The following is a 19095-nucleotide window of genomic DNA, read 5'->3' as shown; positions in this document are numbered from 1 at the left end:
CTATTATCTTAAATTGTTATTTTATGTTATCCAATGTTAATGTTGTCATATTTTTCTCCCTTCGTTGTGCAGTCTCTATTCTAAAATTCATCAAATACGCTTCAGCAATTTTAACATAAAAACTTAACACATAAACAACCACATACATTTCCCAGTTAATATTTTAATATTAATTTAATACATAATTGGATAAATAAAACAACAAGCAATATAAAATTCATTTATTTATAATATGGCATCAGTCGTCAACCGGTATTATTACCGATTCAAACCCATTTAACCGATATTCTGTACAATATTTATCGGCTGTAAACTTGGGTTTATTATATTCTGCTGAAAGTATGGGTTCGTTATTTCTATTTCCACATATGGCTCTTCTTTCTTCGATGGTAAAGCCCGGGGTTGCTGTTGACAAGAAACATTATCTGTATTTTATATTTAGGAAATTCGATTTTTGATATTTTTGTGTGTGTTGAGGTTGTTGTTACGAGATAAAGCACCTTATTGTAGTAACATATAAGAGTTATTTTCCCTTACAACACATACCTTAACTTAACCTGTTTTTGAAGGATACACGCTGTTAAGGGATAAAGCTCTTATGGCTCATTCTTCCTTACATTACCTATTTTTGAAGTGAAACGGATGGTTACGGGATAAAGCACCTTATTGCTATAAGGTATAAGAGTTATTTTCATATACAATAATTACCATCCGACATTACCCATTTTGGAAGAATACATATATATTGTTGTTACGGGATAAAGCACCTTATTGCTGTATACTATAAGAGTCATTTTTCTATAAAATACATACCTTTCGTTTATTATCATGCATCATACGCATGTGTTTGTATATAGACGTCTGCCATGTGAATGTAGCGGGACATAAAGAGCATTTGAAGCTGTTTGTCATTTTTAGTATAGATAATGTTGTTACGGGATAAATACCTTATTACTACAGGATATACGGGTCATTTTCCCATGCAATATATACCTAATTAAATAGATAAGATAGGATACGGATACACATGTTGCTACGGGATAAAACACCTTATTGCTACATGCCATAAGACTTCATTTCGCATGCAATACATACCTAGATAGATAGATAAGATAGGCTAAGGATACTCATGTTTTTTACGGGATAAAGCACCTTATTGCTATAAGGTATAAGAGTTATTTTCATATACAATAATTACCATCCGACATTACCCATTTTGGAAGGGTAGATATATTGTTGTTAAGGGATAAAGCACCTTATTACTATGAAATACGGCTCATTCTTCCTTACATTACCTATTTTTGAAGAGATACGGATGGTTACGGGATTAAGCACCTTATTGCTGTATACTATAAGAGTCATTTTTCCATAAAATACAGACCTTTCGTTTATTATCATGCATCATACGCATATGTTTATAATATATAGACGTCTGCCATGTGAATGTAGCTGGGCAGAGCGAGCATTTGAAGCTCTTTGTCATTTTTAGTATAGATAATGTTGTTACGGGATAAATACCTTATTACTACAGGATATACGGGTCATTTTCCCATGCAATATATACCTAATTAAATAGATAAGATAGGATACGGATACACATGTTGCTACGGGATAAAACACCTTATTGCTACATGCCATAAGACTTCATTTCGCATGCAATACATACCTAGATAGATAGATAAGATAGGCTAAGGATACTCATGTTTTTTACGGGATAAAGCACCTTATTGCTATAAGGTATAAGAGTTATTTTTCTATACAATAATTACCATCAGACATTACCCATTTTGGAAGAATACATATATTGTTGTTACGGTATAAAGCACCTTATTACTATAAAATACGACTCATTCTACCTTACATTACCTATTTTTGAAGGGATACGGATGGTTACGGGATAAAGCACCTTATTGCTGTATACATAAGAGTCATTTTTCCATAAAATACATACCTTTCGTTTATTATCATGCATCATACGCATATGTTTATATATAGACGTCTGCCATGTGAATGTAGCTGGACATAACGAGCATTTGAAGCTCTTTGTGTTCGAACGTTTCGTATGCATCGCCCATACGTGGCCTTTTAGACGTTTTTCTGTCTGTGGATTGAAAATTTAGTACCTATTAATAAATAAAAAAAAGCATGTGTGTCGAGCACACGTGTCCGAAGTGAAACTTCATTGACAAGATTAAGAGATATCCAAATCGCCTTACTCGGTGACCTTGAAATTTTACTCTCAACGCGCCTAAAGAAATTTCAACTTCAAAAATACTGCTCGAGCCGCCCGTGTACGGCTGCTCTAAGTGACACACTTACCTTGTAAGATTTACCACAGATCTCACATAAATGCTCTCCATCCGGTTCCTTTTTGTTTTTTCCTTCGTGTATATTGTTCATGTGAGCGACCATTATTTTCGCTGTTTTGAATGGCTGAAATAGAAAAGTTTTACTTACTTATATATAGCATATTAATAATCTTAATTATGTTTAAGGATAAAAGACATGATGTATAGCGATCCAAAAATGTATATGAAAGAAAGAAAGAAAAATATTTATTGCCACATGTTACACACACTTAACAACTAAACAACTAAATATTACTAAAAAAAATATACAATAGTTTACATGGCAATCGGGTCAGACTCAGCCATGCTGTCGGGTTTTAACACCTGAACAGCGCTGATTTTCAGTCTGCCCGTAAATACATATTAAAGCTTCAAGAGATATACAATACAAATCGTGTCCATACAAAAAATTATCAAATGTTGCCATACTGAACGTGTTTATGAAAATACTGTAGCGCCTCTACGTTTTCTATAGTCATTACCAGAAATTATATAAATACACGTATTTCCATATAAATGATTCGATAACAAACTTAGTCACAGAGAATGTCACGAGTACCAAACCAAAAATGTCGTCTCAAAGTGAGCAAAAAAACTATTTAAATTGATATTTTCTTTAATTTTAAATTAATTACCTTATAACAAACTTTGCACCTATATTTGATCTGTTTCAAATGGTCCCAGTCGATGTGGTCGACCATACACCATTTGGTTGCGAATCTCTTATCGCAGTAGTGGCAGGCGTGTCTGGAACAAGGCGTTATTTATTAAAGAATTACAAATAAATGATACAAATTACATTTCATACAGTTTATTTCAATACATGGGCTATATTTAATAACAGGAATAATTTTTTATTACATATTCAATTACAATTCGTCAATTTCGTAAAATATTTTATAATTTACTAGCAGTCCGCCCCGGCTTCGCACGGGTGCAATGCTGATACTAAATACACTACAGAAAAACTGTGAACGTTGTATATAAAAACATAGCGGCCCAGCCGGCCGGTACCGTCGCAAATGATACGTCTCGCAATTTTTAAATCTGTAATATCTTCGAAAATATTCACTTAAATCATACGGTGTAAAGGGCCATATAGATCTATATTAAATGAACAATGTATTCAAGGTATTTAATTGGTTAAGGATTAATGCTGTATTAGTTAAAATCGCTTCGAAAATTAGCCATAATTTGTCGTAAAAAGTAAATGACAAAAAAAAGTTATTGTGGGTAAGAGATAGACATATACCATCGCGGACTTTCCTGTAGACCTTTTCAATGTGTATAATACTAAGTACATTATTTTGATAAAACTCGTAGGTTTCAGCCTGCGTTTGCAATGTAAGCGGAAAAAATGTAATTTTTTACGACATCACATTAGAAACCTCAAAAATAACAGTACTTCTCCACTATTTAATGGTTATTATACATATAAACCTTCCTCTTCTATTAAAAATCTATCTATTAAAAAAAACCGCATCAAAATCCGTTGCGTAGTTTCAAAGATTTAAGCGTACAAAGGGACATAGGGACAGAGAAAGCAACTTTGTTTTATACTATGTAGTGATTAAAATGTCAAGGAGTAATATTTATTGACTGCTTTTAATCACTACATAGTAACTACATAGTATAAAATAAAATAAGATATGAATGCTTGGAACTTGAGTATAAACAAAACAGTCCACGTAGCGACGGAGCGGCAACGTCGCGTCAGCCGCTCGTCATGCGTTCGTTGTGCGGTGCGGCAACATGTAACTCAAATAACTTGTGCTAGTTGGAAGAAAACAGAGACATTTTGTCGCGTGACTTAGCAGCGTGGATTTGACAAAATTCAAAATACACCAATTGGCATTTGCGGTAGGTGTTTCTAGATTGCATCCGTTTGTCATCTTCTTCTTCTTCTTCTTCTTTTTTATACAGGGTGTCCCAAAAAGTAGTGATGAACGGAAGCTGGGAGGTAGAGGACCTAGAGAGCTATCCGAATCACCCCCATGTATGTTATGCGATTTTTCGTATTTTCGGAGTTATGACATTTTTTTCAATTTTTCATCTATCGCTGAGTACGATGAGATTTTTATTTATGGTGACGTGACTTATTGCGCTAGATGCTTGATTTTTTTTTGTGTGGTAAGCTGAAAGATAGGCCAATTCAGTATGGTAACATTTACTATCGTTAGATCTTCGAATGGAATAAAAAAAGAATTAAATGCCAAGAAAGATAAAATTACCCAGTATGTTCACAACTTCAAGGGCCCATAAAAAAATAAAATCACATAAAAAAAGTTTTCCATTTGGCTTTTAAAAACTCGCTCTATCTATCAGGTAGCTACCCTAAAAATTTCATTTTATTATTCAGAAGGCTTCAATCGAAAAATTGAAATCTAAATGTGGTAAGTGCAAAAATTTTATTAACATGATGATCATTAAAACCAAATTAAAACCCATAAATAGGTGTTTAATTACCAGAAATTTTTAAAATAACCCCGCTGTTGCTCAATGCAAGTGCGACATCACCGTAAAAAGTTGTCTTTTAAATGTCTGAATGCCCTTTTATCATTTTTAATGGTTTCTTCTGCTACTATGAATTTCCGGGTTATTTCGTCCAAATTGTAGCATTCTCTCAAGTAGCCGAGGTCTTTTTAGTATCCCCATTGAAACAAATCAATGGGGTTTAGGTCGAGGGACCGTGCAGGCCAGGCTTTAAGGCAGGCGTCACCAGCGCATGCGCAGGCTGCAACGACCAATCCATCTTTCAGGGTATCTTTGCCCTTTAGCCTGGCCTCGACGGTCCCCGGACATAAACCCTATTGATTTTTTTCCGTGGGGATACTACAAAGACGAGAGACTGCCACAATTTGAACGAAATAACCTGGAAATTCATAGTAGCAGAAGAAACCATTAAAAATGATAAAAGGGCATTCAGACATTTAAAAGACAACTTTTTACGGTGATGTCGCACTTGCACTGAGCAATAGCGGGGTCATTTTAAAAATTTCTGGTAATTAAACACCTTGTTATTGGTTTTAATTTGTTTTTATTAATCATCATGTTAATTCAATTTTTGCACTTACCTCATTTAGATTTCAATTTTTCGATTGAAGCCTTCTGAATAATAAAATGAAATTTTCAGGGTAGCTACCTGATAGATAGAGCAAGTTTTAAAAGCCAAATGGAAAACTTTTTTTTTTTTACTTGTGATTTTATTTTTTTACGGGCCCTTGAAGTGGAGAACATACTGGGTAATTTTATCTTTCTTGGCATTTTAATTCTTTTTTTTATTCCATTCAAAGATCTAACGATAGTAAATGTTACCATACTGAATTGGCCTATCTTTCAGCTTAGCACACAAAAAAAATCAAGCACCTTCCGCAATAATTGACGTCACCATGAGTGAAAATATCACCGTACTCGGCGATAGGTGAAAAATTGAAAAAAACGTCATAACTCCGAAAATACGAAAAATCGCATAACATACATGGGAGTGATTCGGATAGCCCTTTAGGTCCTCTACCTCCCAGCTTCCGTTCATCACTACTTTTTGGGACACCCTGTATATAAAAATGAATCGCAAAATGTGTTGGTAAGCGCATAACTCGAGAACGGCTGAACCGATTTCGATAATTCTTTTTTTATTATATTCCTTGAAGTACGAGGATGGTTCTTATGTAGAGAAAACGTAAATATTATGTACCACGGGCGAAGCCGGGGCGGACCGCTAGTATATTATATTATTTTAAGTACCTACATCACATCTTTATAATTATTAGCGAGATTATTAATTTAATTAATTTAGTATTTTGTATTACCAAGCTTAAAGTTATTTATTACCAAAAAGATTGACGGAAAAGATATATTGGAATCAAAATATGTTCACACTACATACTTATGAAGTACCAGGCTACTATAAGTCCATAGGAATGTTCTAAAACGCGATTATCTGTTCGAGATCCCTACTGCTATTTTTATACACAGGTATCTTTGAAAAATATTCCTATAATATGTCTACTCGAATAAAAAAAAAGAAAAAATGAATGCGTGTACTAGAGTAGGTACACATGTAAGAAGTGAAACTTCTTTATGACCCTAAAAATGTCTCGAGTATGGCGTAACGCAAAAATGTCACGCGTACGGCGTAACGCAAAAATGTTTCACTTAATTTTTGTCCAACCCCGCAAAATATCTCCATACCAAATTTCATGCAAATTGGTTCAGTAGTTTAGGCGTGATTGAGTAACAGACAGACAGACAGAGTTACTTTCGCATTTATAATATCAGTATGGATTACTGAGTATGTGTGATTGTAACGTTGTATTGCATCGCAGACTGATGCGGCGGCTGCGGCCGCTGCTGCAGGACGCGATCCAGAAGCGGTGCGCGGGCGCGCGCATGAAGTTTCACTTCAAATACTGTTTAAAGTGAAAATATATGGTCAAACATTAATTTCATTCACTATAACTCTAATCCGAGGTTATACGGTTTTGAAAGCTCCAGGCACTGCACTATACGGGATGGTTTTTGAAGTGAAACTTCTTTATGGGGGGTGGACAAAAATTTTGTGAGACATTTTTTGCGTTACGCCGCGCGCGTGACATTTTTGCGTTACGCCGTACTCGTGACATTTTACTTAGGTGTAATTATGGTATTTATTTTTCTAAGTTATTTAAAATTAACCTCACTTTTTGATTGTATTTTTAAATTTTTTCAATTTTATTATAATATGTATAGATACACTATAACACGTGGGTGGAATTATGTATAAATTTTTTCTAATACTTGAATGTTATTGTGGTACATATTTATTTTTCTAATTCTAAAATATTTACAGTTATTCTCAGTTTTTGATTGAATTTTTTAAAACACCAACACGTGGGCGTGATCATGTTATTTATTTTTCATCTCTGTCTTAATATGTATATATTATGTACTAGGTATGTGCGTCATTAATTTCTGACTGTTTCGAGATTTGGTGCAAAATAAAACAGTGTGTAAATAAAATTAAACAATTGAGTAAAAGTATAATTTCATAGATAACACGTTGCGAAGTTCCCTGTATAAATATACATATCTTGCATAAATACATACATAATATGCCTGACGGAAGAAGGGCCCAAAGGCTATTTTTAAAAAGAGTGACGTCAGCAATTCTGACGTCACCATCATCAGGGCAGACGCTCATACTCGAAGTAGAACGCCTGTAGGTATTTTACTGCCTTTTTAATCTACGTGGAAATTATAGAGAGAGCTCCGAACGCTCCAACGGCCGGCGAGTGAATGTGCTCTGACGCTCTGTGCCGTCGGTCGCTCGCATTTAAAGCAAACAATGACTCACAAGAATTAGTTTGAGTGTTGCCACTCGAATTTTTACAATGAATTTTCATCAGTTTTACAAACATTAATTATTTCGTTAATTTAATTATTTCATTAGTGGTTGATTAATGAATCAACCACTTATTTAAAAAGATCAAAGTAAACTTTAGCTAGTTATAATTATTTAGTAGTTTGAGGGTAGTCGTTTATCATCGTTGCGCCGACACGGCCATACTGACAGGCGGTGCGCGCTCTGCACCAGCCACGTTGTAAATGTCTCGTTGTAAAAGCAGGTCACTAATGCGCTGGACCGACCAAGTGAAATCTGCTATAGGAATTTGTGTATCAGACTGCACCAGACAATCTAGTAACAGGAAGACATGGCGGGAGATCGTGCGGAAAGCTGTGTCCGCCTCCACTACCGATGTGGATGTCTCAACGTGACCACAAAGAAGAAGAGAACGATTCTCGGCGTATTTTGTGTCGGTTCTCGGAGAGTCTCGAAGGTTCTCGTAGATTTCTCGGAGGTTCTCGTAGATTTTAAGTCTAACACGGCCATACTGACAATCGTACGTCCTCGTACGCCTTTTCTCGTATTACAACACTACGGTAGTTCATCTCGGGATTTCATAAACACACTGCCTCGGCCACACTGACCTTTCAGAATACTGAACACTCCACATGACAGACACAGTCCGTTCGCGTATCATGTGATCAACACCTACTCATTTGTGATATAGGCAGATTCTCGAAGGTTCTCGTAGATTTCTCCGAGGTTCTCGTAGATTTCTCGGAGGTTCTCGTAGATTTATGCTTATCACAAAGAGAGGCGCAGCTCAGATAACACACACAATTCCTTCGATGAACTACACTCCCGTTACAATAATCCACGTAACAAACTTTTACTTTACACAACGCACGAAAAAACACAAACGCCAGTATGCCGTTACAAAACTACGTAAACGTTAACATTTAAAAATAGAGAGCTTGAATTCTATCCAACTTCTGATGACGGAAGAAGGGCCCAAAGGCTATTTTTAAAAAGAGTGACGTCAGCAATTCTGACGTCACCATCATCAGGGCAGACGCTCATACTCGAAGTAGAACGCCTGTAGGTATTTTACTGCCTTTTTAATCTACGTGGAAATTATAGAGAGAGCTCCGAACGCTCCAACGGCCGGCGAGTGAATGTGCTCTGTGCCGTCGGTCGCTCGCATTTAAAGCAAACAATGACTCACAAGAATTAGTTTGAGTGTTGCCACTCGAATTTTTACAATGAATTTTCATCAGTTTTACAAACATTAATTATTTCGTTAATTTAATTATTTCATTAGTGGTTGATTAATGAATCAACCACTTATTTAAAAAGATCAAAGTAAACTTTAGCTAGTTATAATTATTTAGTAGTTTGAGGGTAGTCGTTTATCATCGTTGCGCCGACATGCCTATAGATCTTTACTCGATTGTTTTATTTTATTGATTTTTTACAAATTTTATTTACACACTATTTTATTTTGCACCAAATTTCGAAACAGTCAGAAATTAATGACGCACATATTATATTATATACGTTTTAATATAGAATATTTTTTATTTTACAACCTTTACAACTTGATCATTAGGAATTTATTACCTCTATTGTTCGAACAAAAATAAGTTACCGACTTTAAGAACGTGCCGACAATGTAAGTACACTATTGTTTCTTAGAAAACATTTTAGGAGTATACGATAATAAATCTATGACTCACGTAAACACGTGTTTGCTTGATTGGTGTCAGGTGTTCAATTATAATTTTATGAATTCAAAATTTATAAGAATAAACCTCAAACTCTCTGTCCAATCAAAATCCGCCTGTCGAAATCCTTTATAAGCTGAAAACGGCAGTGGCCGGCGTAAATATTCAAATAGGTAGCGAGGAGCGAAGCGACGAGCATCTTAGGTTAACTTTTGAACTACCGCACGAGCCGAGCGAGCGAAGCGAGCGAGTTGCAGCAGCAGCCGGTGTAAATATGTAAATAGGTAGCGGAGGAGCGAAGCGACGAGCATCTTAGGTTAACTTTTGAACTACCGCACGAGCCGAGCGAGCGAAGCGAGCGAGTTGCAGCAGCGGCCGGTGTAAATATTTAAGTAGGTAGCGACGAGCGTGTGACTAACGTATTTCTTTAATATTGTATATAGTAAATTATTTTTTGAAAAATAAGGACATAAAGAAGTTTCACTTCTTACGTGTGTACTCTAGTACACGCACACATTTTTTTTTTGTTAATTTACGAATTTTTAGGAAAGAGAACGAAACTTTCTCTAACCATTTTTGTCAAAAAATGTCACACTATATGAACTCAAAGTACCAGGCGACCATAAGACCGTAGGAGTGTTATAAAGCGCGCGTCCCTATAAACTTAAAATTATTTATTTTTTTATTGTCACTATTTTTTTTTCTAATAAGCGAAATAGCACAGATTAAACAAGAAATATATTAAAATGGAACATTTTTGTTATTTTTTCCCCGTTTTTTATTATTTTTTCACTATATTTAGTGCCACAAAGTACCAGGCGCGCATAGACTCACAGGAGCGCGCTCTCGGCACTGGTGCGTGGTGGTTATTGTACCTTCATACTTGTTAGTTAGGTCGATGTAAATGTATTTTCTATTAGTTGGGTCACATTTTATTCGGGGATTTTTTTCTTTGTTAATTTACGAAATTTCTTTTAGTTTGCATTGTTATCAAATAGGAAAGAGAAAGAAACTTTCTAACAATTTTTGGCAAAAAAACGTCACACTATATGAACTCAAAGTACCAGGCGATCATAACTTCATAGGAGTGTTCTAAAGCGCGCGTCCCTATAAACTTAAAATTAGTTATTTTTTATGGTCACAATTTTTATTTCTAATAAGCGAAATAGCACATATTAAACAAGAAATGTTTGAAAATGGAACGTTTTTGTTATTTTTTACCCGTTTTTCATTATTTTTTCACTATATTTAGTGGGCGCACATAGACTCACAGGAGCGCGCTCTCGGGCACGTGCCGCTTGCTGAGCTTCATGTGGTTGTTGTAGCAGTCGCGGCTCGAGAACGTCTTCCCGCACTCGCGGCACTGGTGCGTGGTTCCTGTCTCTCGGTCGCGGTGGTTGCGCGCGTGACGGGCGAGGTTGCGTTTCCATTGGAATAGTTTTCCGCATATAGGGCACGGGTAGGATAGGCCGTCGTGGATTACGCTGAAACGAAATGTATTTAGTAAGGATTATAGGCATTTTAATAAATATCTTTTAAATATGTAGTTTTAAAAAAAAGATGATATTTGAACAAATATCTGTCAAATATAGTGATTTACTTTGAAATGTTGAGTATTTAGTAAGGATAGTTTTATAGACATTCGAATATCTTTTAAATATGTAGTTTAAAAAAAAGATGATATTTGAGCAAATATCTGTCATATAGTGATAGGTACAGTAAACAAGTTTTTAGTATTACAAGTTGTTACAAATTACACGAGAGGCCGGGTTAAATATTAGTTTGAATGTAATAAGAATGTACTGCGATTCTACACAACTGCCTGATTGATGTAGGTAGTTGATAAAAACAAACAACAAAACGCTGCAAGTCAACGACCGACTATTAATAAAGTGAGGGTAGTTGGGTCAAACGTCGTATTTATTTATTTATTTATTTATAGATGCACCAACAGTAACTCAATTTGTAACATTATATAAGTAATCGTACATAAAGTCTTAATCTAAATTGGCTACTAATTACAGGTACATACAGCATTACTTGAGAATTGGATTGAATTCAGTATTTAATCTAAATAATTATACATTAAATACTGAACAATATCGTATAAACAACATCCGAGCCCATAGGCACGATTCGTACGAATGCACCACGATTCAGAGGAAAGCGGCATTTTATAATATTCGACAGCTAAGCATGTTTTGACAGGAAATAGTGACAACTATTCATCCACAAAATTATCTAATCAAAAGTTACGTCTAAAACACTAGCATAAAATATAAGTCACTAGCCGTTACCCGCAGTTTAGATCATGTGTTCTAAGGCGAATTAGGTATTTGGCTGCGGTAAAAATCTGTCCATATGCACATAAAACATACGCTGCCGCGTTGTGAAGTAAAAAAGACAAACATACACTATCACATTCATTATATTAGTAATGCTGTAGATATTTGACTATCAACATGTACCTGTGTTACTAATAAATAAAAAAAATGTGTGCGTGTACTAGTGTACACACGTAAGTGAAACTTCATTATGACCTTATTTTTCAAAAATAATTTACTATATGCAACTTTACAGAAATACGTCGAATCACGCGTGGTAGGGATAAGAAAAAGATGGCGCGTAACGGAAAAGTGTCACGCGTAACGAAAAAATGTAACACAAAATTTTTTTCCAACCCCGATAAAGAAGTTTCACTTAAAAAAAAAAAAAACACTCACACATGAGCTCTGTAACTCTTCTGCGAGTGAAACACTTTGTCGCACCCCTTGCACGGTATATATAACATTTCCTTTGGCTTTTCATCCTTTTTGGTGGGTAAAATTCTGAAAAAAAAAGTAATTAATTTTTAACAAAATCTGACTCGCCATGTTTTAAAAGAGCAACTATGGATTTTCTTGTTCTTCTCCATAGATACTGCTTTCCGAAAAGGTGGTAAATGTTAAAACTGTTGTGACGAATCAAAAGTGCTTCTAGAAGAAGTCTAATTGAATAAATATTTGTTTGTTTATTGTCAAAACTAGACCAAATTTAAATCGGATCACACGGGAAGCAGTAGCTTCCTATCTTCTGCTTTTATCTTATTTATAGTAGTAACTATACAGGATGTCCCTGGTCCCACTGTTGGTATACTAAGCTCAAAGGAGGTTATAGTTTTGCATACGGTGAGTACGTAAAAAATACTTATAAAATTCCAGACGCATTTTTTTTTTCAAATAGATCATGAATTATTAAAACTCTATGTGTACACCCATAACAAGCAACCCGCCCAACTTTACCACCAGCACGTGAGCTATCGTTTAAGATTATGTTTTCATAGAAAAAATGCTCACATTAGAGAAGCTGTACATATGCCGACTGCGCGAAGTTAGAGATGAAAACATGGATTTTCAGGAAAGTTTAGCAAAAAATTTTTGACGTAATTTTGTTGTTTAAGTATGTATTTTTTACATGATCAGTGTATGCAAAACTACAAGTCCCTTCGCGCTTAGTATACCGATAGTGGGACACCCTGTATACACACGATCCAGTCGCAACTACTATCTCTTACTATCTCTTACCAACTCTATCTCCTCCTAACTCTTACTCTACTCAATACTCACTTCAAATGGTACTGCAGTCATTTTATTAGCGAATACTTTGCCACAACAGTCGAACTGCGGCTTCTCTTACTATCTCTTACCAACTCTATCTCCTCCTAACTCTTACTCTACTCAATACTCACTTCAAATGGTACTTCAGAGTCATTTTATTCGCGAATACTTTTCCACAACAGTCGAACTGCGGCTTCTCTTACTATCTCTTACCAACTCTATCTCCTCCTAACTCTTACTCTATTCAATACTCACTTCAAATGGTATTTCAGAGTCATTTTATTCGCGAATACTTTTCCACAACAGTCGAACTGCGGCTTCTCTTACTATCTCTTACCAACTCTATCTCCTCCTAACTCTTACTCTATTCAATACTCACTTCAAATGGTACTTCAGAGTCATTTTATTCGCGAATACTTTTCCACAACAGTCGAACTGCGGCTTCTCTTACTATCTCTTACCAACTCTATCTCCTCCTAACTCTTACTCTATTCAATACTCACTTCAAATGGTACTTCAGAGTCATTTTATTCGCGAATACTTTTCCACAACAATCACACTGCGGCTTCTCTTCGTGGCATACGTTTTTGTGGTACGCTAGTTTTGATTTAGAACTGAAAAATAACATAATACATATATGAAAGAATACAAACAATTTGATCGCTTCTTTAATGGTACATAAGACTTTTTGTTTTAAATTGCACGACTCATAATACGAAACAATAGAAAATAGAGAGTACACTACTATCGAAAAATTTGCGTTTGTCTCAGGTTTTCTGCGTTAGTTCAAAATGTTCCACAATCTTGATACAATACTTAAAAAAATAAAATTATCCTAATATTGTCATATTATATTGTACGCCTTTCATTTTTCAAAGTCAAACTCAAACATTTATTTATTCACTTTTGAAACGTCATTACATATTTTAAACATTTACCACCGATTCGGAAAGCAGTATTTAGTAACTGTTATGACTATTCAAAAGTGCTCCTAGAAGAAGTCTATTTGAATAAATAATGTTTGAGTTTGAGTTCTGAGTAAAATTTTGTTATTAAACTACACTTACCAAAAAGTCTTATCACATTCGGTACAGGAATATCGTTCTATACGTTTAGCGCACTCATGCCTCAGCATTATTCTTTTCAATGTTGTTATTAGACCACATTCTTTACATCTGAAATGAAATAAAAATTAATAAAAAAATTATCTGTATAAAGTCAACAAATTGAAATGTGGGGATAAATAATATTATAATGAATATAATAAATACAATTAAAAAATTACCTAAACAAACTGCTATTATTGTATTTTCACTTTTCCTTGATAAGTGTATTATTGTGAATTAAATCTGTCCGCTAAGTGGGTCAAAATCGAGTCTCTCAAATATGTTGCATGTGAGTTTGTTTGTTTGAACGCGCTAACCTCAGGAACTACTGGTGCGATTTGAAAAATTATTTCGGTGTTAGATAGCCCATTTATTGAGGAGGGCTATAGGCTATAATATATCATCATGCTAAGACCAACAGGAGCCGAGCAATGCGGGTAAAACCGCGGGGCACTGCTAGTTTACAATATAAGTATGAAAAAATGGAATATTATTACAATCTAGATCGAGTGCAATACTCACCGGAATGCTCTTAAATGTCGATTTTTGTGTTTCGTTAGGTTTTCCTTATTTATAAAATAACCTTTGCACACGTCGCATTGGTGGGATTTTGCGTCTTTCTAAACAAAAGAAGTTTAAAACATAATTTTATTTCCAAAGAGAATAAATTATGGGTAAATTTGTGATTTGTTTTGTCTTCCAAATTGATAAAAAAGAGCAACTATGGAGTTTCTTGTCGGTTCTTCTCCAATAGATACTGCTTTCCGAATCGGTGGTAAACATTGAAAATATTTCAAATTTGAATTTGAATATTCAATGTACAGTTTCGACTTTTACGATTTTACTATGTGTATATGTTACCGGAAATGTATGAAATCAAGGAATTGTATACAAATCCTAGGAAATGTGTACAATTCCGATACCATTTAGGAAATGTATAAAATATTGATTAATAAACTATTAAATGTATAGATTTCCTAGGGAATGTGTTTATGATAATTTATTTCACACATTTCCGTGCGATTTTAGGAATTACATACATTTCCTAGGAATTTTATAAAATGACGGATTACATACATTTCCGTTAACATATAGATAGATATTAAGGTTGTCACTCACCTGACAATGTTTCCCGCTCAAGTGGCAATCTAACAACTTTTTCGAATTAAACTCCCGCACACAATCACTACACTTATGTTTCAAACTCGCGAACTCTGCGCTCGATACATCTCTTTCTCTTACTGAGTGCATCTCTTCCTCTGTCATAGAGAACTCTTCTACCAGATCTTCCGGTAGGTTATTTTGTCTGCGCGATTTTGTCTGTCATCAATAAATGTCAAAAAATATTTTTAATCTGTTAAAAATATACTTGAAATAAAACTAACTGGATTGTGTTTATCTACGAAAAAATTGACAGCCAAACATTTTTTTTAATACAAAAAATATCAGTCAAAACTGGTCCCTGAATATTTGTAAATAAAAAAAGTCAATCTGTCAATTGAATGTCGAATTTAAGAATTATTTTCGTGTTAGATAGTCCATTTATCCAGGAAGGCTATAGACCACAGACATAGATAGACTACGCAAGTACCGCGATCTGTATGAAAACCAAGCGTGTCATATTTTTTGTACTGACCTTGACGCGTTATGACGTCACGAGCGCTTTTTAGTGATGGTAATTTCATTTTACGCTTAATCGATTAGGACGCCACTCGCGCGGCGATTCTAGTATCGTCCTATCCCATCGAAGTAAATCGAAAGAAATCAGATCAAACTAGATCTATGTCTAGGTAGTCAAATAAATGAATCGTAATCGATTACTAAATCGATTCAAGACAGAAAAATGATAATTACCATAGACAGAGGAATGATAAAATAAAGTTATAAACCTTTTAATATTCTAACAAGTAAACTAATGTGTTTTAGCTTTTTCTTACATATGCCCATTGTGTTACCATGTACTACGTACTAGAGAAGCCATCGAAAGAAAGTAATGAAACTGTCAATCAATCAATCTTTATGTCCCGTTGCATCGATCCATTTTTCTTTTATGTTCGGGTTACTTGGAAAACTGAAAAAACAGACATAGTCTAAGCAATAAGGAGTTTTCTTAAAAAACTCCCAAGATGACACTTTAACTAATGGCGTCCATGTCATAATATTTATTTTTAGTACCTTTGTATTAAAATACTTAAAAGTTCTAGGTCAAGTCGTATTAAATGACAAAAAAATCTATGCCTTTTTTTCTGAAAAATTGCTCCTTCAAATTATCATTTTTCTGTTCGATTATAAAATCGATTAGAATCGAGAACTGTTGCATCAAATGAACATCACTAACCACAAAATTGGACAGAAAAATGAGAACAGAAAAATGAGAAGACGCTATTCATTGCTTGTTATCATACGACGCGATCTTTACCGTGCCAAGTAAAAGCCGCAATGTATTCCGTATGGTTTGGTATCCATGTTTGTCACGATCGTTTTCCACAGATATTCTTTATTTGATTTTAAAATAAATAGTGCATATTCTGATTAGAAAATTACTTACCGGTGGAAGGAAACATCTCCGATAACTCGGCCACTCACAGCAGCTGTGGAGTTTCTACAGTTTATAACGGCGCAATTCGGCATTTTACTTTATTCAGCTTCACGTCTTTCCTTGGCGAACTGCAAGCGCGGACTGAGTGTAGGCCAGCGTCAAGTAAGGTTCATAAACTTAGTTTGGACACGGGAAGTACATACACTCGCTTAGTCTATCTTGATACATGTCTGTGCTATAGACTATAGAGTATAGGCTATAAATGCGGGTGAAACCGCAGGACACAGCTAGTTACTATAAATTAGAACAACATGACACACTAGCATAAACAATATACTCATCGCTGCACATTATAATTACATACCTTTTTTCTTTTCCTCTTCTCCGGTTTCTCCTTCTCTTTCTTACTCTTACTATCTCCATCATCTCTTACTAAAACCGATAAGAAAGTATTTTCGTCAGAAGACTGCGTGTCTATTGCCCCTAAATCAAAAGTATCTTCGTCTTTTATGAATGTTTCTGAAAAAAAAAAAAAACGTGTGACACTCGGGGACTGCCGCGGTAAAGCTATTGCATGCTATGCCTTCAAGCCACACCTCCGCGCCCGTCGGAGTGGGGAGCGTGAGGTTTTTTCGTTACGGAATTTCTGGATTCGGTCTCCGCGCTCAAGGCCCGCGATAGAAGCTATGCAATAGCTTAAAAATTATGAGAATATATTGTTTTATCTAAAAATGATGACAAAGAAAATGTCTGTCGGGATATAGATCCTTTATTTAGTAGAACATTTTATAATTACTCGACCATCATTATTACAAGGACATAAATCTGTAATCCTACTAATATTATAAATGCGAAAGTTTGTGAGGATGTGTATGTGTGTGTTTGTTATTCTTTCACGCAAATACTACAGAACCGATTACAATGAAAAGCACACATATAGAGGGTAACTTGGATTAACACATAGGATAGGTTTTATCCCAAAAATCCCACAGGGTTTTTCTTTGAAAACGTGGGCGGGCACAGCTAGTAATTACATTCAATTACATATAATAATATTTACCACCAAAAACATCCACATCAACATCAAATTCCTCCTTCACGTCTGCTACCGACTCAAACTTTTCTTGTTTAATTTCTTCCAAAGCACTGTCTCTACTTGTGTAGCCGATTAGTTTAGTGGTGATTAGATTTGTGGTAGCGTGTTGTGATAGATCATAGGGGGAGTTCAGGAAGGTATGCTGCAAGAGATTTTTATTTTATTTTTAGGATAATTTCAGGATGTGTTAAGAAAAAGTCTGGCAAAAATTCTGTACAATTTACTATTTTAATATTTCATCTATATTTAATATTATAATGTTGAAAAGTTTGTTTGTTTAACACGCTAATCTCAGGAACTGGTCCGATTTGAAAAATTCTTTCGGTGTTAGATAGCCCATGTATCGAGGAAGGCTATATCATCACGCTAAGACCAACAGGAGCGGAGTACTGTGGGTAATTATTAATTACATAGCCCAATTAAATACATAGGCTATGTGTAGTAAAAACTTAAACATAACTTACTTTTCTTGAGTAATTTATAAGTATATCATATGACTTTAATATTTGTTTCTTAAACTGCATGATGTTTTTTATACGAGCTAAACACTCCCAACAAACTTGTATTGACAGGCCATCTGGTACCTGAAAATTGTAGTTGTTAATAAGTAGAATTTCATCCAAATATGTCCAGCCGTTTTTCAGGTGTTTTTTATTATAAAGGGTAACATCTATTCTCGATGTTACAGCATTTTTACATCAATTCATGACTAAAAAAACACTTGTAAAATTGCATTACCACATTTTAAAAACAAAAATTAAAGTTTCACCATACTCACTACAAAATTTGCTTTTTAATTTTTATAATAAGTAATTAGGCCTTACAATTTTTGAAAATTCTTTTATTCTTAGTTGTTATGCATCATAATTTAAAAAATATCCAATTTTCCTTGTTCTAAACTACTGCGAATTTTATTAAAATTGAGGCGTAATGGCGGCTCTAAAGATTTCTGTTCCATTCTATTTGAATGTTTCTAAAGATTTCTGACATATACAGTAAATACTAAGGAACTTTTTACGTTTTTCAAGTCAATTTAAAAACAAAAAGGTATTCCAAATACAAGTATTTATTTACTTACATCAATATCAGCTAATGTTTTAAAACATTCTTTAATTTCGTTTCTGTAAAACATATTCCGATTGTAGTTCAAACAACCAACACATATGCCGTTCACATTATATCCCTCTATATTTATGTCTATTTCCTTCATTTTCGATGTTTTTATTTTGGCTAATTAAATAATATAATTACGAACAAAGGAAGCTTCATTCCTTTCCTTCGGCCATTTTGATAATTTGATAGATACAAACAAAATAGCATAGCGCTGACAAACGACAGATGATTGTCAAACCTTTGGTATTGC

General features: G+C 34.6%; 1 protein-coding gene across 1 annotated transcript; it reads right to left on the bottom strand.

Moving 5' to 3' along the window:
- Positions 1 to 206: 206 nt before the first annotated feature.
- On the bottom strand, positions 207 to 19025 carry LOC149475015 (uncharacterized). Its single transcript, XM_089713857.1, has 14 exons — positions 18811 to 19025; positions 18197 to 18316; positions 17697 to 17874; positions 17001 to 17155; positions 15217 to 15417; positions 14620 to 14717; positions 14059 to 14166; positions 13495 to 13605; positions 12119 to 12223; positions 10667 to 10879; positions 2984 to 3095; positions 2320 to 2433; positions 1952 to 2101; positions 207 to 405 (listed from the first exon to the last, which is right to left on the bottom strand). The coding sequence occupies exons 1-14, from the start codon at positions 18940 to 18942 to the stop codon at positions 277 to 279; spliced, it is 1926 nt and encodes a 641-aa protein (XP_089569983.1). The 5' UTR covers positions 18943 to 19025; the 3' UTR covers positions 207 to 276.
- Between the last annotated feature and the right edge of the window lie 70 nt (positions 19026 to 19095).

Source organism: Colias philodice, chromosome 31 (assembly GCF_061535455.1).
Source record: "Colias philodice isolate Cphi_HAF_F1 chromosome 31, ilColPhil1 Martin Lab GWU primary, whole genome shotgun sequence".
Lineage (NCBI taxonomy): Eukaryota > Metazoa > Arthropoda > Insecta > Lepidoptera > Pieridae > Colias > Colias philodice.
This window is presented reverse-complemented; position numbering and strand designations above follow the sequence as displayed.

Bases quoted from the DNA above. Each gene is read 5' to 3' on its own strand.
- LOC149475015 (XM_089713857.1), bottom strand. From the start codon at position 18,942: ATGAAGGAAATAGACATAAATATAGAGGGATATAATGTGAACGGCATA. The intron at 13,606-14,058 runs GTAAGTGTAGTT...GTTATTTTTCAG, and splicing joins GAATGTGATAAGACTTTTTG to TTCTAAATCAAAACTAGCGT. The intron at 406-1,951 runs GTATGTATTTTA...TCTTGTCAACAG, and splicing joins TGCATGATAATAAACGAAAG to CAACCCCGGGCTTTACCATC.